This window comes from Microplitis mediator, chromosome 9 (assembly GCF_029852145.1).
Source record: "Microplitis mediator isolate UGA2020A chromosome 9, iyMicMedi2.1, whole genome shotgun sequence".
In the NCBI taxonomy this organism is placed as follows: domain Eukaryota; kingdom Metazoa; phylum Arthropoda; class Insecta; order Hymenoptera; family Braconidae; genus Microplitis; species Microplitis mediator.
In genome coordinates, this window is record NC_079977.1 from 2,264,665 (window position 1) to 2,291,885 (window position 27,221).

Sequence of the window (27,221 nt, forward strand, 5' to 3'; positions counted from 1 at the left end):
AGTTGAAAAACTATTAAAAATTTAATTTATTTTTTTTCCATTCTAATATAGTAAATTTTACTAAACGGGATAGTAAAATTTACTAAACGACTTGTAAAATATGCTAATCTGTTTATGAATTTTTCATATAAATCATAAGCGTTTCAAGATTACTATCCAAATTTAGTAATTATTCTCATATTTTTTAGTAAAATTTACTAATTTTTTTTTCCGTGTACAAATTCCTTAGAGTGAATGATTTTTTTTTTTAAGGGTATGGAGGGGGGCAAGTTGGGCCTGATTGAACAAATTTCAATTTAATTTTAACTGTTCAAAAATTTTTTCAAAAAAAAAATCAATTAATTTGTTTTATTTCGTGTTTACACTAGAATTTTTTTCTCTAAATATTTTTATTTCCGACCCAACAGATACCAGTTTCGAGGACAAAAATTTACTTTTAAGTACCTTATTATGAGTTTATTGTGTAGTATATATCGGTACCCTCAATAAAACCATAAACTTAAAGCTTACGGTAATTCATCCTTTTTCAAACATTTTTTTTTTCAAGGTAAGAATATTAATTCCCAAAAAAAAAATAAAAAAATTTGTACTTGAAAACACGTGCACGATTAATCCCGTGTAAAAAAAATTTGTTCCAAAAAGATTCAAAAAAAGTTCTGCATGTGGAACTTCTAAACATGAGACAGATTAGAACTTCGAATGGAACTTTTTTGGAACGTTAGTCATTTTGATGGTAAATAAAAAGTTTTTATAAGTGAATTTAGAGTCAAAAAAGAAAGTTCTTAGAAATTTTTGGAATTTTAAATGGACATTCAAAAAAAGTTCCATAATCACCACTTTTGGCCTTTTTCGAAAGCTAAAAAAGACGTTCCAAAAACATTCAAAAATGGTTCAAAAATCGTTACTTTACAACCTAATATAGAACTAAAGTAGATGTTCCAAAAACATTCCAAAAAAGTTCCAGAATCACCACTTTTGACTTTTTATGGACTAAAAAAGGCGTTCAAAAAACTTTCAAAAATCACTTCTTTTGCATCTTTTGTAGAATAAAGACGTTCCAGAAACATGCCAAAATAGTTCAAAAATCACTACTTTTGAATTTTTTATAGAACTAAAAAAAAACGTCCATAAAAAATTCCAAAAAAGTTCCAAGAACGTCCTTTTTTGACTCTAAATTTGCTCATAACAACTTTTTTTTTACCATCAAAATTACTAACGTTCCAAAAAAGTTCCATTCGAAGTTCTAATCTGTCTCATGTTTAGAAGTTCCATATGCGGAACTTTTTTGGAATCTTTTTGGAACGATTTTTTTTTACACGGGATGCATCTGCTCGACTTTCGTAAGCGATAATTGATAACTTCTATTGTACGAAAAAAACAAAATGATTTTATTGAGATATTAACAACAATAATAATAATTATAAAGGCGATAAAGTTGAGTGGAATTTTTTAAAAGATTATTTTCATTATTTCAATTAAATAAAAATCTATTTCAAAGATATCGTTTCATACAGCTGCAGGCTAGTGCACTAATTGTCCAAGTGTTTAAAAAAAATTAAGATCTACATCTACTGAAATTTATTTATAAAAAAAATTATAAATATTTTTTTTTATTAAAAAAAAAATAGATCATAGCGTGATGCAATAAATCAAAATACGACTCGTGTTCAAAAAAAAAGTGGTCGTAAAATCTTAAATGAAAACCAACAATACTATGAATGTCGTAGGTAAAAATTCTAGGATGGAATGGTGGTAAAAAAAATTTTATCTTGATTTTTATTACGGTGGGCTATAATGGACAGTGTTGAAAATAAGTAATAGGTAGTTACTGATTTTGTAAACAGTTTTACCGTCTTCATGTCCCAATACAACCAAAATGACCTTTAGACTCTACTGTTGAGATTATGGACTTTGGACTCTAGACTGAGTCTATAGACTTTAGACTTATGCTCTAGGGTCTAATATATATGGACTTTTATTATAATTGTACTCTAATATTTTTTTTGTTATCTGATAATTACTGTCGCAATGTTACGTGTGACATAAGTCTTTTTTTTTTTAATTAAATATTAATTAATTAATTTATTTTTTTTATCATAAAAAAAATTAAGATATGAGATCTTTGATGGAAAAGTATTGCGTTGATGTTAAATCATAATGCGCACGCTGGCCACACTTACGGCATGCGTATAGTTCATATATATATATTAATATATATATATGTATGTATATTAGGGTATGTATATTAGCAAAATCTCAATCTACATTGAAAGAAAAAAATTCTCACGAAATATGAGCTCTTAATTCCAATGCTAAGTACTTGCCATTTGATTTCAAAGATTTCCCATTTAAAATACACGTAAATTAAATTACTTTGTTTTTAACTTTCTAATACTCAGCTGCGTTCCATGATATCAACGCGGTTTTGGTCGCAAATCGTAGGGCATTTGGTGTTCTTCAAAAGTGCCCATAGTTACTTAGCTGTAATTCCAGCTGTTTCATTTGTGTCCGTTGCGGAACTCATTTTTCCTATGAAATTGATCTTTATTGGCTTGCAGAACGCAAGCCAATGAAAGTACATCAAAAATGTCAATAGAAATTTTATAGGAAATTTTATTCCCTTCAAAAAAAGTCCTATGAGTCAAATCGCTAAAGTCCATAGTTTCCGAGTTATAATCATTTTAATAATTTGAAAAATAAAATGTCAATTATAATTTTTTTTTTATATTATATTTTTCAAATTATTAAAATTACTATAACTCGGAAACTATGGACTTTAGCGACTTGACTCATAGGACTTTTTTTGAAGGGAATAAAATTTCCTATAAAATTTCTATTAACATTTTTGATGTACTTTCATTGGTTTACGTTCTGCAAGCCAATAAAGGTTAATTTCATAGAAAAAATGAGTTCCGCAATGGACACAAGTGAAACAGCTGGAATTACAGCTAAGTAACTATGGGCACTTTTGAAGAACACCAAATGCCCTACACTTTGCGACCAAAACCGCCTTGATATCATGAAACGCAGCTGAGTATTAGAAAGTTAAAAAAAAAGTAATTTAATTTACGTGTATTTTAAATGAGAAATCTTTGAAATCAAATGGCAAGTACTTAGCATTGGAATTGAGAGCTCATATTTCGTGAAAATTTTTTTTTTTCCATATAGATTGAGATTTTGCTTGAGGACTTAAAAAAAAAAAACTTTTAACATAAGTCTTTTTTTTAAATTAAATATTAATTAATTAATCTATTATTTTTTTTATCTTAAAAAAAAATTAAGATATGAGATCTTTGATGAAAAAGTACTGCGTTAATGTTAAATCATATTGCGCACGCTGGCCACACTTACGGCGTGCGTAGCTCATATATATATGTATATATATATATATGTGTGTGTGTGTATATGTAATGGCCTATAGAGATGGAGTTGAATAAAAAACGGGGAGTATTTGTAAAATAAGTTTGAAATGTTAATTTGTGTGTGTGGGTAAAAGCGATGTATTTATATATTTATATTTATGTGGATATGGAAGTGGAAGTTGATGTTGATGATGAGGTATATTGGTGTTATATATGTCTATCGCATGCTTTTACGCTCGCCGACATCCTGTCCACTCTATCGTACGATCCATCTGACTGCACGCATTTATTATTTTAACAAATTTATATATATATGTATATATGTGAACAAATATACTCAACTCTTTATACTTCTTCATTTTTTATGGGCTTATTGTAAATAAATGGACAGTACATTTAGTGAATATTTTATCATTAGATATATTTTTATTGCCCGCTTTTGAGAATTTCATATTTTATTTTTATTGAAATTTTATTTTATGCGGACAATTCGCTCCTTTATTTTAGTTTTTGATAATTTTTTATTTGAAAAAAATTTTAATTACCAACAAATTCTTCTGATAATTAATAACTAAATTTAATTACTCACAACTTCACTTAATTTTTTAATTTAAATTTTTAAAAAAATCTTTCCCGCGGTTTTTTAATCAGGCCTTGAAAACTTATGATACTAAAGTTAGTCGAGGTCTAATAATTTTTTGAATTTTTTAAAACTGATAAATTATAAAAAAAAAAAAATTCAAAAAAATGCGCATATAGTTTTTTTAATTTTCTACATGTGTATTTTTTTTTTTTTTTTTTTTTGTAATTTATTTAAAAAAAAAAATACGAAAATTTTTAATTATCCGTTAACTTTATGATCCAGAAGTTAACAGACAATCGGAAATTTTCGGATTTTTTTTTTTACTGGAAAATTACAAAAAAAAAAAACTAAAAATATGCACATGTAGAAAATTTAAAAAACTATAGGTGCAATTTTTTCAAATATTTTTTTTTTAATGATTTATATTTTAAAAAAAAATCCAAAAATTATCAGATGTCAGCCAACTTCCGCTTCATTTAACTTTAGGATCATGAAAACTTCCTCTAATCAAATTTATAATTAATAATAAACAGAGTAATTAATTAATAAATTAAAATTAAAAAAAAATCCACATTTAAAAAATTTTGTAATTAATAAGTGCATTTTTTCGAAATATTTTTTTTTAAATTCTTTCCTCTATTTATTTATAATTTTAAATTTGTCTAATGTTCGCAACATTCACACTCATTAAATTATTAATTAATTCATTGACAAAAAAAATTTCAATTAAAATTATTTGTAAAAATTTCATTAAAACATTTAATTACGTCCTTAAAAAATTAATATTCGATTTAATTGCATCCAGATCTATAAAAAAAAAAAATAATAATAATGTCTAATATAAATAGTATTAAAGTTCCCACAAGTAAAATATATATAGCGTGATCTACGTATGTCAAGGAATGTCCCATGTGTCGCCGCGTGAATTCCCACACATCAACAGGTCTCAGAGGGCTAAACTACTGTGCGCCCCCACCCCTCTCTTGCCCCTCCCTTTAAAATCGGTCTGAGCCCCCTCCCTTGCCTCGGATGCATTGGCATGCGGTCTTTGAGTCCGAAAACGTCAAACAGTTACTCGCCGACTCGGAACATCTCCGATCCTACGATCTCCTAATTTCGAATTTACTCCGAATCGCGACACTATCACTTGGATACCTCATCACTATCAGATAATTTGTCTGGTTGATAAGAAAAAATTTAATATTAAGCTAGTGTGTGTTGTGTTGACTTAGATCTGTCTCGACGTCTGTCAGTGTGTTTTTTATATTTAAATTTAAGTTATATTTTTATTTATTTGGTGTTGTTGCTCATCCGACAAATGGTGGATTACTGCAAGTACAAAATGTCAGGCAGCGATGAAGAATTTGACCCACAAGCCCAGTCTGGAATGTCCAAAGCGGAATTGCGTAGGGTAAATTTTTTTTATTTTTGCGTACTACGTAATTAAATTTTTTTTGGTCACTTAAATTTTTGATAAGTAATTAATTAATAATTTATTATCTAAGCTAATTAAGTATCGATATATTACAGAGTAATAAACCGATCATGGAAAAAAGAAGGCGAGCAAGAATAAATCAGTGTCTTGATGAACTAAAAAGTCTTATCTTGGAAGCCATGAAAAAAGACGTAAGTATTTTTTTTGAAAAAAATTTTTTTTATTCAAACCATGGGTCGATAGATCGGCAGCAAAATTCAGGGTCTTATGAAATAAGAAAATTTTTTTTTTGACCCATTTTACCCTGAGTTCATTCAAAATTTTTTTATCTAATTTTCTCTTTTTAAAAAGCCCGGGAATATTTAAATTTAAAATTTTCAAAATTTTTTCGAGTAAACGACAGAACGAAATATAAAAATTTTCGATGGCCGGTACAAATAATTTTTTCCGGAGATTAAAATTGTCTCTAGCAAACGGAAATGACCATTTACGTATTTGATTAGGTCCATGCTAGTAAATAATATTAGCCCTTAGCTAGAAAAAGCATCTAGTTGATTTAATAAACGATCGAATTAAATGATTAAACGGTGGGTTTTATCACAACAAAAACCCTTTATATAAACATATAATTGAATTGGCTTATAAACGTCTCCAAAGGCCTCAGGACATGCCCCTGCGTCCAGATGACTTCCGTTACCTGCTCGATTTCTGTTCACATCCACCCAGTATACTATCATGGGCACATATATATAATACATATATAGTGCCTGTCCATTCTGACCGGTCGGTTTGCACGTAACGCCCCCTCCGCCTCCGTGGGAACCGAGTAATTATTAAAAAAACTAAACTGAAAAATAATCCCTAAGAAATGAACCCAAGAAAAAAATAATAATACGAAAATATAAGAAGCGTAAAAAAATCATCTCACGTTTCAAGAGACCGCCCGAAATGGATTTTCACGCGATACGAGCAAACATCCGATTGTTATCGATTCCTTTATTCCCTAGATCAGCGGGAATATTTTTTCTAGTCGGACTTGGACTTATATTAAATATTAGACCCGTATGAAAAAACAATATATGGTTAAAATATATAAAATCACATATGTTTGCAACAAAAAAATATATGATATGTTATATTGTAATTTAAAAAAATCATATAGAGATTTTGGCCGATTTAATATAAAATTATGTACAGTAGTAAATATATGTATTCCATATATGTCTTATATGTTTTTTATATTAAGCTATATATACATTTAAATTTACCTTATAATATATTGTATTGATATATTTCCTTTTATATTCAAAAAATATAAAATTTTTATATGAAATGAAATATATGGTAGCATATAATTTATATTATATATGGCACCATATATTTTCTTTGTTATATTTAAGCATATATTTTATTCGGCGTATGTATATGTATATGGGTATATATATTCGCATCAAATTAACTAATTTTGAAAATTTTAACTGCAATTTAAAGAGTATATTAAAATTTATATCTAATTTAATTGGAGTTGGTCATACGAATAAGAAACTTTTTTTTTCCATACACAATATAAATATATGTTTTTATATATGATCAGAATATATTTTTCGTATATGATAGAAATATATATTTTTATGTATGATAAAAATATAGTTTTCGTATATGACAAGAATATATATTTTCATATATGATAAAAATATATTTTTTGTATATGATTGACATATATATTTTATATATGCTAAACATATACGGATTCATATATGATGAATATTAAATTTTTTAATATAAAAAAAAATATATCAGAAAATGTAGTTAAATTGGCCACATATATTTTCTGATATTTATCATATATTTTTACCTATATTTTGACCATATATGTTATTTTCATACGGTTTTATATATGATCAGAATATATTTTTTGTATATGATAGAAATATATATTTTTATGTATGATAAAAATATAGTTTTCGTATATGACAAGAATATATATTTTCATATATGATAAAAATATATTTTTTGTATATGATTGACATATATATTTTATATACGCTAAACATATACGGACTCGTATAAGATGAATATTATATTTTTTAATATAAATAAAAAATATATCAGAAAATATAGTTAAATTGGCCACGTATATTTTCTGATATTTATCATTTATTTTTACATATATTTTGACCATACATGTTATTTTCATACGGGGACAGACGTGGCCTCGGACTCGATCCTTCGAAAGACGGAGGTGGGAATAAGAATTGAGGGTAATGAAAATTTTAATTGAGTTATATTTAGCCGGATAGTAGTGGCGTAATAAGCGAATGAATGAATGAATGAAGTGTATTCTATTTCCGAGTGCCGAGAGCAGGTTCCCACACACAGTAACTCTTTAAACGACATGTGTAACCGAGCCCGAGCTACACGACTCCCACGCCTATTGTGTTGTCAAGGTGCCCGAGTTGGGCGCTAGAGAAAAACGAATATACATAAAGAAATATTGTTAAAAGTGAGCGAGAAATAGTCCAATACTAAGCCAACCATTAGAATTGTACCACGGATTTATAGGCATAGACACGGATCCCATCACACACACGACTGCTGAATCGCCTATTGGTGGCCAAAGGGCTGGGGGTTAAGGGAATTTAAAGAATAACCTGCTCTGGGTTCTTCCTTCCTTCTCTTTCCCAGTTCTCCTTCTTTTCCAATGGACCAGTTTCGGTCCCGAAGAAATCCTAAAATAAAAAAAAACCGAATAAAGAAAACGGCGATGGGTCCTCGAAAACTAACGGGTTCCCACGATGGATTCATCACATGGGATTTCATTCATCTCTTGTATGGATCGCCGCATCTTTAATAAAGGATATTGCGTGCGCTCACGTAATACGTAGTTTTTTTCCTGTCGTATTGTCAGATATTCATTTTATCGATACATGACCGTCTAACCACATTTAAATGTACTTGGCTTCCACGATCCTTTGGATGTCATTTCTCTTTACTTTGTTATGAATACTCAGGTCGTGTACACGGAGAAAAAAATATAGTAAATTTGACCAAATAATATGAGAATAATTACTAAATTTGGATAGTAATCTTGAAACACTTATGATTTATATGAAAAATTCATAAACAGATTAGCATATTTCACAAGTCGATTAGTAAATTTTACTATCCCGTTTAGTAAATTTTACTATATTAGAATAGAAAAAAATAAAATTAAATTTTTAATAGTTTTTCAACTTTTTATTATTATTGATTATTATTATTATTATTTCTGTCATCTGTATTGGTGTTGGTGTGGATTTTTGTTTTTTAAAAAATCACTTGACTCAACCGAGATTCGAACCCTGATCTCCCGCGTGCGAGTTCTTTCCAATGTCTGACGGCCCGATGTGTCCTTTGAACAAAAGTTTCAGAACTTGTAATACATCTTTGTATATGCTATCCCCACCAACTTTTAATTTTATCTATACATAGTAGAATTTACTATACAGATAGTAAAAAAATATAATCGTGTTAGCAAAAAATACATTGCGTATAGTAATTTTTAATATTTTGTATAGTAACAAATCCTATATTGTATTAGAAAATTAACTTTCTTAAATTTGTATTTATTAATAGTACTTGATAGTAAAATTTACTATACAAATAGTAAAAAATATAATCGTCTTAGCAAAAAATACATTACGTATAGTAATTTTTAATATCTTATTATGTAATTATTACTAACTAGTGAATTTTACTAAACGTTTAGTAATAATTACAATACAGAATGTATTTTTTCATATCTGTTAGTAAATTTTACTATAGTATTGTAATTTTTACTATACTTTTTTCTCCGTGTATTCAATTGAATTTAACTCATACATTTGTTTATGTTTTTTACAGCCGTCACGTCATTCCAAGCTGGAGAAGGCAGACATACTTGAGATGACAGTAAAGCACTTGCAGTCTGTACAGCGTCAGCAATTGAGCGCCGCTGTAGCAACTGATCCAGCCGTATTGACTAAATTCCGCACGGGATTCTCTGAATGCGCTGGTGAAGTCACTCGTTATGTCAATCATCTCGAGAACGTGGACACGTCGGTAAAACAGCGATTAGTCTCGCACCTCAACAACTGTGTCAGCAACCTTCAGCAGATGGCGCCCTTTTACGGCCACTACGTGCCCTATATGCCGGAGAGACTCTTCCCGGAGGTTAAGGTCGGATTCCAGGGAGACTTCCACAGTGGCGATGAGAATAACAACGCCAGTGCACGGATACAGATTCCAAGTGGCGTACAATTGATACCCAGCAGACTTCCAACCGGAGAATTGGCACTTCTGGTTCCGCAGTCAGCGGGAATTTCGGCAAATTTTCCCTTCTTTCCACCTGCTAATGAGTCTCGGGTTTCCAGAACCAGTTCCGCGTTTACTCCAGTCCAGCGATCACACAGTCCGCTGCTCAGTCCATCGACTTCGACATCCAGCTTTGGGGAGGAATGTCACGGCGAATTCCGTCAAACGGAATCGCCAGGTCGTTTTAAGATCCCAGCTGACCACAGCTCCACTTCCTCAAAGAGTTTCTCCTCCCCGGAGACCCAGAAGGCCCAGATCAGCTCGAGCAGTGACAGGAAATCACCCTCAGCTTTTGTGGACCCCAAGCATTTAGACGCTCCGAGAAGGGAAGAGGAAGTATCGAGAGTCCGTCAACCTCTTTCGGTCATCACCGACAAAACCTACAATCGAGCTGTTCAAAGAAAGGATCTGAAAAGACACAATTCCGATGGTCTTCTTGTCATTTCCGAAAAGAGGCCCAAGTACTCAGAAGCCTCCAGCTCATCGTCAGCCAATTCCGGGCTCCATTCGACCAGACAAGAGTTCGCTCATTCGGTCGAAGACTTGTCCGGAAGATCGAACCTCGCCACCAAAAATAGGAACGTAACAAACCCCCCCGCTGCAGCTTCTTCTCAAGCAAATGCCGACATGTGGCGACCCTGGTGATAACCAGACACTTCTCTACCACAAAATTAACCTAGAAAATTTATTATTACCTTATATTTTCTGTATGTCAACTAAAAGACCTTTTGGTTTGCGTGTACGGGTTTAGTTTTTAAGGTTTTCGTGATAATTTATTTGCCGAATTTAATTTAATCGGATCAAAAATGAAACTTGACTTAGACTTGGATTACCAAGTCGAAATTTGGAGCCGTTTTTCACAAGACAAACTCGACTTTTTTTTACGGAGGTATGAAATATATTAAGTTTTCGCCTTGGTTTAGACTTAACTGGCTTACTTAGTCACGATTTAAGACGAAAAAGTTTAAATCAAGTCGAAATTTACTTGGTTTAGACTTATTCGACTTAAATTTTAAGACGAAAAAGTCAAGATCAAGTCGAAATTGACTTGGTTTAGACTTATTCGACTTAAAATGTAAGGCGAAAAAGTCTAAATCAAGTCGAAACTGACTTGATGTAGACTTATTCGACTTAAATTATAAGTCGAAAAAGTCAGAACTAACGTGAAATAATTTTGATATATTAAGGCGAAAGTAAGGCGAATAAATGACTTTTTTTCGACTTGGTTTAGCAAGTCAAAAGTAATGTGAATGACTATCGTGCTCAAAGTAAAGACGAATAAGTTGAACCTAAGATGAAAAAAGTTGAAAAAAATTAAATTTAAGTCGAAAAAGTCGAGATCTTATCAAAAAATCGTCGGCAAATCGATAACTTCAAAAGAAAATAAGACGAAGCGAGCCTGAATCAAGTTTTATTTTTGACCCGGGGATCGATTTAAAAAAATACTGAAAGTGCTCTTATTAATTCCAGTGGAATTTAAAAAATACCCAAGCTTTAAACTGATGTACAATATTGTAAATATTAATTATAATATATAATAATAAATAATTATTCCAAGACTTCCATACTAATTTTTTTTAATGGTCAGTTTTTAAGCCAATTTTAGTATTAGCCAATGTGTTGTGATAAAATGTATGATTTATAATAAAAGACTTTATAAAAAAAAATAATAAAAATAAAATTGCGTAAATAGTATGAAGTTATTTGAAACCCCGTATCAAACGTTTTTATCCTTTTATGTTTTCTTTATTTTGTTCCCAGTTTTCCTCTTCTCCTTTTACCTTTTTTAGCTTTTTTGTCTATGATACGGAGCAGTCTTTTATGTAGTTCTCTTTTAAGAGGTGTTAAGCATACCCGACTTTGCGGTACCGCGGTCTTTTTCTTTTTACCCGATAATAAAGGAATAAAAAGATGCAGAGAACGAGAATTCCAACCACCTGTTACTCCTCAGAAAATAATATAGACTCTTATATATACATATATATATAATATTTATATACATATATATGTAACCTACTCTGATAAAATGTATGTACTAATTTATCGACCAAGCTTACGGTCTTGTCTTCGAGCGAAGGAAAACATCAAATTTTTTTTGAGGGAAAATTTCTTTGCGATCAAAATATGAGCAGTCGATAAATATATAGAATATAGTCGTTAAAAAAAATATTTATGGATTTTTGAAATAAAATATTGCAGATTCGAATATCGATGGTGGTAATAAATTTTGTGTGGAGGTTCGTCACGTCACCGCTAGACGGAGCCACGGGTTTGGAGGCTGAGAAAAAATTCCAATCGTAAATCTGCGATTTTTTCTTTTTTTTTTTTTGTGAAAAAAAAAAAATTAAGAGGATTGTGTTGAAGGTCAAGTGAATATGCGAAAAAATTAGGTAAATATTTTTTGGAAAAAAAAGTTTAAAGTTTTAATCTGAAGTCGGATGAAAACTTGTAGGTATTTTCGATAGAAACTTGGGGTCATACGATTTTAATACTGTAGGTTATCAAAGAAATTTAATTTAATGTGTAATTAAAAATTGAAAACTGTGTTGACTTTTGCGGATTATTATAAATAATACAGGTACATAAATTTTATAATGACGATAATGTAATTTTGAATTATTTATGAATAATCTGAGGACACAAAAAAAGGTAGGGGATGGACTTTACATAAGTTCATTAATTTATTAGACTAATTTAGAGACCCGAAAAAATGTACTTAGGCAAAAGATTATTGGATCTTTATATGAAATTTTTATAAGTTGTGATGTAGAATTAATTCTTAAAAAATCAAATTTAGGAATATTTTAAAATTATATCGATATTAGGCCTCATTTACTCGAATCTACTTCAATCAAATGTTGACTCGATTTAAAAAATTTTTTTTTCAAACTCAAACTATTTTTGTTGCCTTACTATGCAAATTTTTCCAAAGTACTAATTTCGAGTGTCAATGCTGCCAATTTTTGCAACATTTACTACCCTGCCCCAAAATACGGATGCGAAATTCCCCAAAACAACTCGGAAAGTTCCTTCAGAAAATCTGCACCCGAAAAAAAAAAAATAATTTTATTAAATCAAATTTAGGAATTTTGAAAAATTATGTCAATCCTTATTCACTTGAATTTACTCTACTCCAATATTTACTCAATTTAAAAATTATTTTCGTGTAATTCAAATTTTTTGCCGCCTCATAAAAATTTACCAAAAGTACTAATTTCGAGTGTCAATACAGTTGATTTTTGTAATTTTTACTACCTTGCCTCAAAATGCGGATGCGAAATTCCCAAAAAAAAACTCGAAAAGTTCCCTGAGAAAATCTTCACCCAATTTAAAAAAAAAAATTTTATTAAATTAAATTTCAAAATTAGATTTAGGAATTTTGAAAAATTATGTCAATGTCACTTTTATTCACTTGAATTTACACCACTCTAATATTTACTCGATTCAAAAATTATTTTCATGTGATTCCAGTTTTTTGCCGCCTAATGAAAATTTACCAAAAGTACTAATTTCGAGTGTCAATGCAGTCGATTTTTGCAATATTCGCCTGTTTGTCAAGAAATATGGCCTCAAAATTTTACACAAAATTCTTGGGTACTCTCCCCTCTCTTCTGACAAAGGGGAATAAAGTATATTGATATTTATTTAGTTATTAAACGCCTATATAGTTAAGATTGATGGACAGAGAGAACAGAAAGCTAGAAAAGCAGTAGCCATCCACAAAGCCTTAAACTAAATATCTCTCGTATAAATAATTACTATAGCTCGAAGCAATTACGATAAGTTATGGTTTGCCCGGTACAATTTGCAATGTCAAGACATAAACACTGCTACCGCTTACATTTGAATACATTAAACCGAGAGTCCGCTGATTGGTTAACTTTAAACCAGGTATACGCCCGTATTGGTACGTGACGTACGATCTGGTTGACGATTTTTATTGCTCAGCCTTGAACGATTTTTTTATCCATTATTTTTAATCCCGTCTGTTCGCTGGCAATCACAATTTAAATTAGAACAAAAAAAGTCATATTTTGCTAAATAAATTTCGATAAATTACCGATTATTAAAAACGCGAGGCGAAACCGCGAAAACCAAACTATTAGTTTCCAATAATAAATATATGATTTTTTTTCTGTTTCGCCATAACTGGAATGAAGTTCCATCAGAAAATCCGAAAATCAGAGAATCAGAGTAATAAAATATGTTGTTGGAAAATAAATCCGCGATTGTATAAGAGAATGAAGAACCGATGGACGTGTGGCGAGTAAGCTATTTACTCTGTGGTAAACTGATTCGACCAAGCAACCAAATTTTCATTTGTACTCATTCGATGTTTTAATGTGTTTTTGCGGTGTCAGTCATTCAAAGTTAATCACTGACCAGTTACCTACACTCTTGACCATCAGATCATCAGCGTAAAATAAACTACAGACCAGTTAATATTAAATATAAAATATCATTCCGGAGTATCTTTAAAAGACTGTAACTGAATATCGGTTGTTTTGGGATGTCACTGAGCACATTAATTATAAACTATGGTCGCTGGCAAGCAATATATGTGGACATGTATATGTGTATATATATAATATGATATGAAACAATTGTCGGTTTACCAACTCTCATTTACAACAAATCTACTCTACTATTTTTATTATTTATTTTAATCTTGTATCTTCTATTTAAAGTCTGCTATTTGTTGTACATCCGTCCGCATACGGGGCTGAGTCTTTTACTCGTCATTGTTCTTGACAAAATGTAATATAGTTTTAAATGTGTAAAATAAATTAAAACAAGTGTTTTTAAATCGACTATTGGCTTATGAATTTTTATTTTATTTTGCTTTTTAATTTTCTATGCTGCCAATTGGTATCGAGAGAAAACACAAGTTTTCAGTGAATAGGGTTTTGTATATGTAAAAATTGTTTTCTTATTTATTTGAACTTTTTTTGTAGTAAAAATGAAGAAATTTTGGATATGGGCGAACGCTATTGAAAAATTTTTATTTTAATAAGCGATATCTGGATAATTAATTGAGATAAGTAGTGACCTAAGATGGTCGTTGGAAAGGAAATTTGATTCTCTACAACTTTGGTCTCAAGAAAAAAAATCGTGGAGTTGATAGATTTTGAGATACCGCGATTTGAAATGATAAAAATATCGCGGGTTTTATACAAATTCGGTGTAAGGAATTTATATAAGCTATATCTTGGTGATTAATAAAAATAATTAAAAATCTGAGGTAAGTTCTGAAAAGGAAATTAAATTCTCTACAATTTTTGACTCATTAAAAATTTTGCTAGAGTTGATAGTTTAGAAGATATCGTGAATTGAATTTCGTATAAAAATAGTGAAGTTTGTAAAAATTCGGTGCTGGGTATCAAAGTGCTTAGACAGCCATATCTTGGAAACGCGTGGTCATAGGTCGTTTTTTGTGAGGACTAAACTTGTAGAGAATTGAATTTCCGATTCGGGGAGCAGGTTAGACGTTTAATTATTTCAATTTCTTGGGGAGAAATTAATAATTAAAGTTTGGGTTATTAATGATGTTTTAGAGCGTTTATTTATATTTTTATAAACAGAGGCAGTCGTTAATTGTTTTGGATAAGAAAAGTTGGATAATTTAATGGGGATGTAAAATGTAGGGGAGTTAATCGAGATCGATTGGGTGAAACGAGCGAGAAATACGAAAGACATTTATCTAGTTGTGTTCTCTGGTGAGTAGTTTGAAACTTTATAGAGTGGTTCGTGGTCGAGTAGGGTGGCTGCTCCTTTCTCACTTCAATCGCGTCTGCTTTCCCTCCCAACACCAAACGGTCAAGATAAAGACAAAGATAAAGATAAACGAGTTGCGCAAATTAATAACTCACGACTCATAAAAATAATTGCAGATTAATAAATTATATGTAGTATTTTGCGTCCTACATAGTTGCAATAATTGCCCGTCATGATTTCTTTTTTATTGACATGACATTTGAGCTCATTTATTTTTGCTTATTTATCAATCAAAGACGATGTAATAAATTAGGGTTTTTAATTACAATTTATGTAGTATATGAAATAAAAGATGTGCGGAAAAATAAGACTAAAAAAAATTTTTTTATGGGAAGTGGCAGAAGAGAAAACAACCGGGAAAATCAAGAAACTATAGAACGCCAGGAAAATCATGGAAATCATAGAAAATCATGACTTTTGACAGCTTCCAAGAAAATCTACAGAAAATCCGCCGTCAGAAAAATTCAATAGAAAATCTAAAGAAAATCTATCGTCTGAGAAATTCGAAAGAAAATCTAAAGGAAATCCATTGTCAAAGAAATGCGATAGAGAATCTAAAGAAAACTCGTCGTGAGAAAAATTCGATAGAAAATCTAAGAAAATCCATCGTCAGAGAAATTCGATAGAAAATCTAAAGAAAATCTATCGTCAGAGAAATTCGAAAGAAAATCTGAAGAAAATCCATTGTCAGAGGAATGCGATAGAGAATCTAAAGAAAACTCGTCGTGAGAAAAATTCGATAGAAAATCTAAGCAAATCCGCCGTCAGAAAAATTCAATAGAAAATCTAAAGAAAATCTATCGTCTGAGAAATTCGAAAGAAAATCTAAAGAAAATCCAATGTAAGAGAAATGCGATAGAGAATCTAAAGAAAACTCGTCGTGAGAAAAATTCGATAGAAAATCTAAGAAAATCCATCGTCAGAGAAATTCGATAGAAAATCTAAAGAAAATCTATCTTCAGAGAAATTCGAAAGAAAATCTAAAGAAAATCCATTGTCAGAGAAATGCGATAGAGAATCTAAAGAAAACTCGTCGTGAGAAAAATTCGATAGAAAATCTAAGAAAATCCATCGTCAGAGAAATTCGATAGAAAATCTAAAGAAAATCTATCGTCAGAGAAATTCGAAAGAAAATCTAAAGAAAATCCATTGTCAGAGAAATGCGATAGAGAATCTAAAGAAAACTCGTCGTGAGAAAAATTCGATAGAAAATCGAAGAAAATCCATCGTCAGAGAAATTCGATAGAAAATCTAAAGAAAAGCTATCGTCAGAGAAATTCGAAAGAAAATCTAGAGAAAATCCATCGTCACAGAAATTCGATAGAAAATCTAAAGAAAATCCATCGTCAGAAAAATTCGATGAAAAATTAAAAGAAAATCCATCGTGAGAAAAATTCTATAGAAAATTTATCAAATATCGAGACTCACGGGCTTGTGTTAAAATACAAAATTTTCACTTTCCACTTTCGGGTGCTAGAATTTTTCCCAACGACTTGTCTGACATCTAAAGACAAAAAACATCTAAACCAATGCCGGATTAACAATTTTCTTTCTAATTCACTCTATTTTCTCCTTAAAAAAAAAAATTACTAATACAATTTCCGCACTGAAATCTTTTTTCTACATCTTCCAAGTACTAAATAAATATGCAATCTTCTCAGAAAACTCTCAAACATATTTTTAATTTGTCAAGTATCAAAACAGATAGTGCTATCTGATAAATATTTTTTTTCCATCACTAAATATAATCCGTCGCAATTACAAATCTATTGCACAACTCCTTCATTGAGAAAACTGTTACATTGATCCAATAATCAATTCAATTAAAAATGTACAAGTTCGTTATTTATATTTTTTTTTTCATCTCATTAATTATTGCAACACTCGGGTCAGAAGAATGCATTGAATCAGGCTTGCAGGTGAGTAAAATTAAGAAGTAATTGATTAATAATTCGATTTTTAATTATGTTCGATATTACTATCAATTTTTTCTAGTGCTCGCCTATTTCGCCGCCATGTTGCAGCAATAATTGCGTTCTTCAAGGCAAAGTTTTTAGTATTTGTGCATAATATAGTAGATTCATATATATTTTAATTTATAATTATTTTCCATAAACAAGAGATAAATTGAATTTTAATAAAGAAGGCAATAGTTCAAGTTGATAATAAATTTCTCCGATAAAATTAAGTATAAATAAGCGTAAATTATTAATTTCTGTAACAATTTCTTAAGAAGGCCACTGAAGTAAGTAAACAATATTTGATTACTTATTTTTGTGAATTTAAAAAAAAAAATAATTAGTTTAATATAAAAATTTTTTCAGACAAAATTTGAATCATGTGGAAGCTGTGTCTTTGTTTTTTACTGATAGCGCTGATGGCTGTCATGACGGTCGGACAACAGTGTAAAAAAAAGGACGATCAGGTTAATTAGGACGATGATTATTTGTCATATTTAATTACTGGTTAGAAATTATTTACTGTTTTTTTTATTTTAGTGCTCGACTTTGTCACCGTTGTGCTGCAGCGGAATTTGTATTCCTACAGATAAAACATCTGGGAAATGCGCTTGATTTTTTTTTGTAACATGTCTCAAATTTTTGGAAGTTCCGAATTGTAAAAATTTAAAAATAAAAATATATTTGTCTGATAATTGAATTTGTAATTTTCTGTATTCATTCACTCTGAATTTTGTGATAATTTTTGAAATTGTAATTTTTTAAAATAATCAGGGGCCTTCTGACGAATCGAACCAAAACCTCTTTATGCACAGACTCCATATCAATCCTCTGACAAATGCCGGGAATTCAAAAAAAATTTCTGCCGACCATAAGACACGGAGTGTAAAAATTTTTTTTTTGAATGCCTGTCATTTGTCCAAAAATGGACCAAAAGACAACTTTTTTTTTTCATTTTCTCCGTCTTTGAATGCAGGTTATGAAAAAAAATACTAAAAAATTATTCAGAACGTTCTTCTATTTTTTAACTCAATATTTCGAAAAAAAAATCAAATTTTTTCGATGGGGTAAAAAAAGATAAAAAATTTTCAGCCAAATTAAAAGGGGTCGGGTTCTAGGGTGGTCGATTTGGCGTGGAATGCCCCAAATATATATTAAAATAATAAATTTATCAATGACCTATAGCCGAGATATTTTATTTCCGTGGAATAAATAAGATATATTATTACGATTGAATTATTTAAATAAATGCTCTAGATTTTCACTTGACTGATAATTATTTTTATACTTCAAATAAATATATAAAGACATGGCAAATAAATAACTTCACTTTATTTCTGATTAAACCGAGTGACTGAGTGACGATCACAGTGAGTAATTTTTTATTTTTATTTATATTTATATCTATTTTGATACTTCAATGGGATAATTAATTGTTATTTTACTATTTATTAAGGGTTGTTGAAAAACAAGTGGACCAAGATGTCAAAATTATTGGTTTTTATTTTGCTAGTGGCATTACTGGCCTTCGTTTCAACGGTAGCTGAAGCTGCGTGTGCTGCCAAAGGTCAAAATGTATGTTTTATATTTTCTATATCATTTATTTATACTTTTTGGTTTTTTTAATAAGAAACTAAAATTTTTTTGCTATTGTGTTTTTTAAAAAAAATAATTGACTGATTTAAAATTTTTTTCTAATTGTTTAAAGTCCAATTACTTGATTATTATTTTTTTCGTTCTAGTGTATTGTTGGTAAATCAAACTGTTGTGCCGGCACGTGCATAATTAAAGAAGGCGTACTAGGAACTTGTGAATAACTAAAAATTATTGAAGGAAAAAAATAATCGACTGCCTGCCTAATGGAAAATAAAAAATAAATTTTTTCAATCTAAATTGACTAATTTTTTAAACTTCATTTTTAAAAAACTCATATATTTAATTCACAACACCATCAATATATATATCGCGATAAAACAGACATTCCCAAAAAAGGAGGCCATCCAAAATTAAAAATAAATTTTCATTTCCAATTTTCATAATTTTTCAAATTTTATCACTGATGACCATTCTGCCCCACATCAAATTTTTTTTACTCATATTCCCATCAAATATCCCGTAAAAAATTATAATTTTTTAGTAATTTGAAAATTAAAATTTTTCAATTCTAGTTCGCATTTAAAAATTGAGATTTTCCGGGTGCTCATACAATTTTTATGATTTCCAGTCTAATCGCAATATTTTTTTATAAGGGGGAAGGGGGGGGATATATTCTAGAGAACGAAAAATAATCTAAGAGGATTTTTTTTTTTTTAAATCATTATCAAAATATGTTCAGTATAAATAGATGTAAGTACTGAATTAAAATTCATTGCTAGAAAAACTAGTCGCGTAATTTTTCACTAAAGTACTAGAGTAAAACTTTTTATTAATTACGATAAGATTCAAAATCCAGAGATTAATTAATAAAATAAATTGCAAGATGTTTAAATTCTTCGTCTATATTTTACTGATCACATTAGCGGTTGTATCACTCGCACAAGGGCAATGTGTACCATCTGGTCATAGTGTGAGTAAATTATTCATAATAATAATAATAATAATAATAATAATAATAATAATAATAATAATAATAATAATAATAATAATAATAATAATCATACATTTGTATTTTAAAAATTCTAGTGCAACAAAAACACTTACCCCTGTTGTAACGGTCAAGCTTGCAACATCGGTTGGGCTGCGCGATGGGGCTCCTGTCCATAAAAAAATATATGACATTAATACTTTGTCAAAAAATAAATATAAATAATTATTATTCCATCTAAATTATGTTTCCAAAGTGATTAATAAATATATGATGCACATTTATTTATTTATGATCAGGAAAATCGGTATCAGGTGTCTTGATCCCCCGACAAAATATCCCAAAAAAAAAATCCCCGGACAAAATGTCCCCGAAAAAATATTCCTATGACAAAAAAACCCCGACAAGTTATTCTTCGAATTCGTTATAGTTTTTGAAAATTTAAATTAAAAAAAAAATTATTAAGAGGCACAACACGGTAACAAGCGTATGTGTTGGTCTAACGCCTGTGTAAAAAAAAATCGTTCCAAAAAGATTCCAAAATAGTTCCGCATGTGGAACTTCTAAAACTGAGACAGATTAGAACTTCGAATGGAACTTTTTTGGAACGTTAGTTATTTTGACGGTAAACAAAAAGTTTTTATGAGCAAATTTAGAGTCAAAAAAAGACGTTTTTGGAACTTTTTTGGGATTTTATATGGACATTCCAAAAAAGTTCCAGAATCATCACTTTTGACTTTTTTATGGAATAAAAAAAAAAAAAAAAGAAAATAAAAGATGCAAAATCACTACTTTTGCATCTTTTGTAGACTAAAGACGTTCTAGAAACATGCCACAATAGTTCAAAAATCACTACTTTTGAATTTTTTATAGAACTAAAAAAAAACATCCAAAAAAAATTCCAAAAAGGTTCCAAGAACGTACTTTTTTGACTCTAAATTTGCTCATAAAAACTTTTTTTTACCATCAAAATTACTAACGTTCCAAAAAAGTTCCATTCGAAGTTCTAATCTATCTCAGGTTTAGAAGTTCCACATGCGGAACTTTTTTGGAATCTTTTTGGAACGAATTTTTTTACACGGCCCGCGTAAAAAAAATTCGTTCCAAAAAGATTCCAAAAAAGTTTCTTGTGTGGAACTTCTAAACATGAGACAGATTAGAACTTCGAATGGAACTTTTTTGGAACGTTAGTAATTTTGATGGTAAAAAAAAGTTTTTATGAGCGAATTTAGAGTCAAAAAAGGACGTTCTTGAAAATTTTTTTGGATTTTATATGGACATTCCAAAAAAGTTCCATAATCACCACTTTTGACATTTTTCAGAAGCTGAAAAAGACGTTCCAAAAACATTCAAAAATGGTCCAAAAATCGTTACTTTACAACCTAATATAGAACTAAAGTAGACGTTTCAAAAACATTCCAAAAAAGTTCCAGAATCACCACTTTTAACTTTTTTATGGACTAAAGAAGGCGTTCCAAAAACTTTCTAAAATCACTTCTGTTGCATCTTTTGTAGAATAAAGGCGTTCCAGAAACGTGCCAAAATAGTTCAAAAATCACTACTTTTGAATTTTTTATAGAACTAAAAAAAACGTCCAAAAAAAATTCCAAAAAGGTTCCAAGAACGTCCTTTTTTGACTCTAAATTTGCTCATAAAAACTTTTTTTTACCATCAAAATTACTAACGTTCCAAAAAAGTTCCATTGGAAGTTCTAATCTGTCTCATTTTTAGAAGTTCCACATGCGGAACTTTTTTGGAATCTTTTTGGAACGAATTTTTTTACACGGGCGTCGAATAAACACACACAAAAACCATGTTAAAACGGCGCAACACCATTACCTTGATTAAAAATTTAAATGAAATTTTTCGAAAAATTTTTTTTGCCATAACTTGTAAAAAAAAATAAAAAAGTTATTGCACAACATTGTATATTAATTCAAAAATCTTTAGAATTTAATGATTAATGATTATTATTTTTTGGCTTGTTGACATCAAGAGATCATGTTATATTTTGATCCCTTATCCTCTGTCTTTATATAAAAATAAATTTTTCATTATCATCATAGTTCAATTTCATCACTCGCGACCATGACACTGAATATTGATAAAAATGTATTTTTAATTCAATATTCTCTTACGTGAAAAACAAAATGGCTTTCATATAGATCTTGTATAAATTCCACTGCAAGAACGTTGCTATGAACATTCTGAATTAAGATTCAATTAGAAATCATTACAAGATGAAATTTATAATATTTATTTTCGTGGTTGCAATGCTGGCAATTGTCCTGTCTGTGGCCGAGGATTGCATACCTGCTCGTCAATTAGTAAGTTGTTTATTTATTTTTCCGTAAAAATGCAGAAATCGAGAATTATCTAATTTGTCTATAATTTTTTTTCCGAAAATTTATCGTCGATTCAATAAAAAAAAATTAGGAAATTTCAAATATTTCAATGGGTTAAAAAATTAAAAATTGCTCTACTAGAGTAGGCTGCAATTATAATAATTATTTATTATTTTTTGATCAATGACTAAAAAAAAATTATGGGCCTGGAAAAACTGAAACCCGATTTCTGCACACTGACTTATCGTTAGCATAATTAGTCATTTTTTTTACATGTAATTTAATTAATTTGAGTATAAATAAAATATTTTATATTATTTCAGTGTTCCGTTCCATCAGATTGTTGTTCCGGAGTATGTGCGAGAACTCCAAGATTAATGATGAGCACCTGTGCTTAATCGAAAAAAATTTTTCATCCTACTACTGGACGCACTTATATATAATCATGTCTATGTTTTTAGAGTTATTGGTATAAAAATATAATTATTCGTAATAAAAACACTATACAGTAATAATTAGGCGTTAATTTATTTGCCTGCTCTCTAAGAAAAAAATTGACCCAAATTCGAATTTTTGACGTAAATGGATACTAAGTAAGTCAAGTTGGCCGAAACAAAATGTTGACCGCTATTATGACGTCGCTTCAGAAAATCTCTATGCACAGACTCCATAACAATTCTCTATCTAAAATATGTCTATCGTAAAATAAAACTATCCTTGAATTATGAAACTATCCAAGACTTTTCTTCTACTCAATGACAAGACAATTTCCATGTTAACTGACATGTTTTCTTACTCTGATAACCATTTTGATCCCAAATTGACGTAAATCTCTAATTGGAATAAGATGTCAAGTTGACTGCAAAAAATTGATGGTGCAAAGAGTTGATGTTAACTTCAGTCAATTTGGAAGTATAATTTTGCTGATTCAAATTTTTTTCCGCACCTTGAAGGCAACTTTTTGAGTCAACGCATTTCTATTGTGGCAGTAGATTTACGTCAACTTGTAGTTCATGTACTCATATTGCTGTCAAAACTCAAAACACCAGAACTTGGCGTAAACTTGACTTAAATTTGAGTCAAAGAAGTTATTTTTTTGACCTGAGCTATTCTAGAAAATTTTTATTGATAAGATTTGGGATCTCAATAAAAAAAATATATATTTTATATCAACAATTTGAAAAAATATATGAATGTCAATTTTACTAAATGTCGTTATCAAAATTGTTTCTCGCGAATAATAAAAATATTTTTGTTGCATCAGCATCCGATGCACTTTTGGACTTGAAATTTTTTTGAATAACAAATCTCTGGCATTGAACTGTTTATTTTTCATGTCCACCAGTTGATGATAGTAAAAATTTTTTGAAAAATTTATTTGCTACACAGGCCACAAGATCAACACGTCACGTAATTTTTATACTTAGAGATTATATATAAGTGCGTAATAAATAACAAATAAATATTCCAGTTGATAAACGTATAACTATAACTATATACAGTTATCTCAAGATGTCCAAACTTTTGATTCTTATACTTTTGGCCGCGATGGTATTTGTCGCTGAAGCCATGGACTGTTTACCTAGTGGCTCAATGGTAAATATATACATATTATATATTTTATTGCAAAAGATAAAAAATTTGAATTATAGTCTGATGTTAATAATTTCTATTTTAGTGTGGCAATGGAATTGTGACAAAATGTTGCACTGCATGTGTTGCTGATCCAAACATACAACTGATGAATACATGTGTTTAATTATTTATCACGATATATTTATTATCAATTATTGGTACTACTGGAAATAATTATATATATATGTATATAAATTTTTGAATAATTGAAATCGTATGTAAATTTGAATAAAAAAAAATAAATAAATATTCTGGTTTTCAAAATTTATTTTAAATGGGAGAAGGGCGGGCCGGTCGGGGGGGGGGGGGGCAAAACAGATCACCCTTAAAATTTTGTTCTAAAATTGTTTTATCGTCATTTTGATTCTTATCAAATTTTGGTAAAATTTTGAGTACCCGCAAAATTTTTTTTAAAAATTTGGCGCTGAAGAAAATTGCTGTAAAGATTGTGTGAGTGTTTTTTTTCAAACGAGTACACAAATAATTTACGTTCAATAAACGGAAAAATAACTGAATAATTTTTAAAAATAGTTGACATCAATTTTTATTTATTTGTGGTACTCAAAAATATATATGAAGTTTTGTTAATAATAAAAAAATAATTTTGAGGTTTAAAAATATTTTATCGATACTCTAATATATATATATTAAAAAAAATAAATTTATCAATGACCTATAATCGAGATATTTTATTTCCGTGGAATAAATAAGATATATTATTACGATTGAATTATTTAAATAAATGCTCTAGTTTTCCACTCGACTGATAATTTTTTTTATACTTTAAATAAATATATAAAGACATGGCAAATAAATAACTTCACTTTATTTCTGATTAAACCGAGTGACTGAGTGACGATCACAGTGAGTAATTTTTTATTTTTATTTATATTTATATATATTTTGATACTTCAATGGGATAATTAATTGTTATTTTACTATTTATTAAGGGTTGTTGAAAAACAAGTGGACCAAGATGTCAAAATTATTGGTTTTTATTTTGCTAGTGGCATTACTGGCTTTCGTTTCAACGGTAGCTGAAGCTGCGTGTTCTGCCAAAGGTCAAAATGTATGTTTTATATTTTCTATATCATTTATTTATACTTTTTGGTTTCTTTAATAAGAAACAAAAATTTTTTGGCTATTGTGTTTTTTTAAAAAAATAATTGACTGATTTAAAATTTTTTTCTAATTGTTCAAAGTCCAATTACTTGATTATTATTTTTTTTGTTCTAGTGTATTGTTGGTACATCAAACTGTTGTGCCGGCACGTGCATAATTAAAGAAGGCGTACTAGGAACTTGTGAATAACTAAAAATTATTGAAGGAAAAAAATAATCGACTGCCTGCCTAATGGAAAATAAAAAATAAATTTTTTCAATCTAAATTGACTAATTTTTTAAACTTCATTTTTAAAAAACTCATATATTTAATTTACAACACCATCAATATATATATATATAGCGATAGAACAGACATTCCCAAAAAAGGAGGCCATCCAAAATTTAAAAAAAAAATTCATTTCCAATTTTCATAATTTTTTTAATTTTATCACTGATGCCCATTATGCCCCACTTCAAATTTTTTTTACCCATATTCCCATAAAATATTTTTTGAAAAATCAAAAAATGAAAACAAAGAAAATTCACCAAATTTTTTTTTAGGCGGCCCATGTTACCCCACTTTTATTGCAATGAAAAAAAAAACCCATAATTGTTTTTCCATCTATTAAAAATTTTTTTAAACCAAAAATTTTTTCCCGCCAAATTTCAGAATAATTATCAAGTCAATTAATTATTTCACTTTCAAAATCCACAGTAACGAATTCTGTGTCCTAAATTCTTGCATGTAAGTGATAAAAAAATCATATACACGGAAAGAAAATTATAGCAGCGGTTCCCATAATTTTGTGAAATTTTTTCCTATACCATCATAGGAATTACGACCATAAATTATGGGAACGGTTCCTATAATTATAGGAATGTTTCCCATAATTATAGGAATAGTTCCTATAATTATGGGAATGATACCCATAACACTATAGGAATGGTTCCTATAATTATAGGAATGGTTCCTATAATTTATAGGAATACTTTCTATAATATTATGGGAATCATTCCTATAATTTATGGGAATGGTTCCTATAATTTATAGGAACTATTCCCATAAATTATAGGAACCATTCCCATAATATTATGAAAATGATTCCCATAATGCAATTGGAATAGTTCCCATACCATTATGGGAACCATTCCTATAATATTATGGGAATGGTTCCCATATTATCATGAAAAAATTAATTTAAAGAAAAGTGTGTTAATCACTTCTACAATACACAGAAATATTATTAAACATAAAAACAAAAATTCAAACATTGAAAAAAAAATCGTATTTGGCAAAAAACATTAAAATTTTTAACAAGAATTTTTTGTCAGCACAAAACATTCAAGAAAATTCAAATTTTGGGAAATTTCTACACTATTGTGCAAAAAAAAAATTTTATGATATTATAGGGATGGTTCCCATAACATTATGGGAATAGTTCCCATAATATTATAGGAATAGTTCCTATACCAATATGGGAACCATTCCCATACTATTATGGGAATGGTTCCCATAATATATGGGAACCATCCCTATAGTAGTATAGGTACTGTTCCCATACCATTATGGGAACCATTCCCATAATGCATAGGAAAACTTTCCATAATTTTCTTTCCGTGTACAGAAAACCAGTGCAACTTCTTGATAAAAAAAAATCCAGACAATCGACAATTTTATCTCCCTCTCTTTCCTTCACTCCTCCAAAAAACTCACCCCGAACGCACCCGTCAATTTTTCCCTCCCTCGTCCTCAATTCTCTATATCGTTAGCCTGTACAAGCAGCACAGTGGATATGTGGATCGTCCACATGCCCACTGCGAGTACACTCACAGCGAGTACACAGCAGGACGCAAAATGAAAATACCATAGGACAATGGAAATACTAATGATTGATTGGATACGAAAAAGAATTATAATTGAAAAAAACCCGGCAGTGGTGAGAAAAAAAACATTTATAATCATAATAACAATAATAATAATGATAATAATAATAATGAAAAAATAAAAAATAAAAAGGAACACACCAACTATTGGGAATAATATATCAATACCCATCGAATCCACGCATACGAATGGGGTGCATGTAGAGTAGTGTGTACAGGAGCCCA

General features: G+C 29.5%; 2 protein-coding genes and 1 long non-coding RNA gene across 3 annotated transcripts in view; 2 read left to right on the forward strand and 1 right to left on the reverse strand.

Annotated features, from left to right (window-relative positions):
* The window catches only part of LOC130674600 (putative phosphatidate phosphatase), a 128,098-nt gene extending 104,837 nt beyond the window's left edge, over positions 1–23,261 (reverse strand). The window contains exons 1-2 of the mRNA XM_057479974.1: positions 23,171–23,261; positions 20,146–20,198 (exon numbers count right to left, since the gene is read on the reverse strand). The gene's annotated coding sequence lies outside the window, so the exon portion shown is untranslated. The remainder of the gene's footprint in view (positions 1–20,145; positions 20,199–23,170) is intronic.
* On the forward strand, positions 4,773–11,380 carry LOC130674599 (transcription factor HES-1-A-like). Its single transcript, XM_057479971.1, has 3 exons — positions 4,773–5,356; positions 5,476–5,571; positions 9,263–11,380. The coding sequence occupies exons 1-3, from the start codon at positions 5,264–5,266 to the stop codon at positions 10,355–10,357; spliced, it is 1,284 nt and encodes a 427-aa protein (XP_057335954.1). The 5' UTR covers positions 4,773–5,263; the 3' UTR covers positions 10,358–11,380.
* On the forward strand, positions 17,246–18,140 carry LOC130674602 (uncharacterized). The gene is made up of 4 exons (XR_008991080.1): positions 17,246–17,406; positions 17,483–17,732; positions 17,812–17,912; positions 17,986–18,140. It is a non-coding gene; the product is annotated as an uncharacterized LOC130674602 (long non-coding RNA).
* Positions 23,262–27,221: the final 3,960 nt, after the last annotated feature.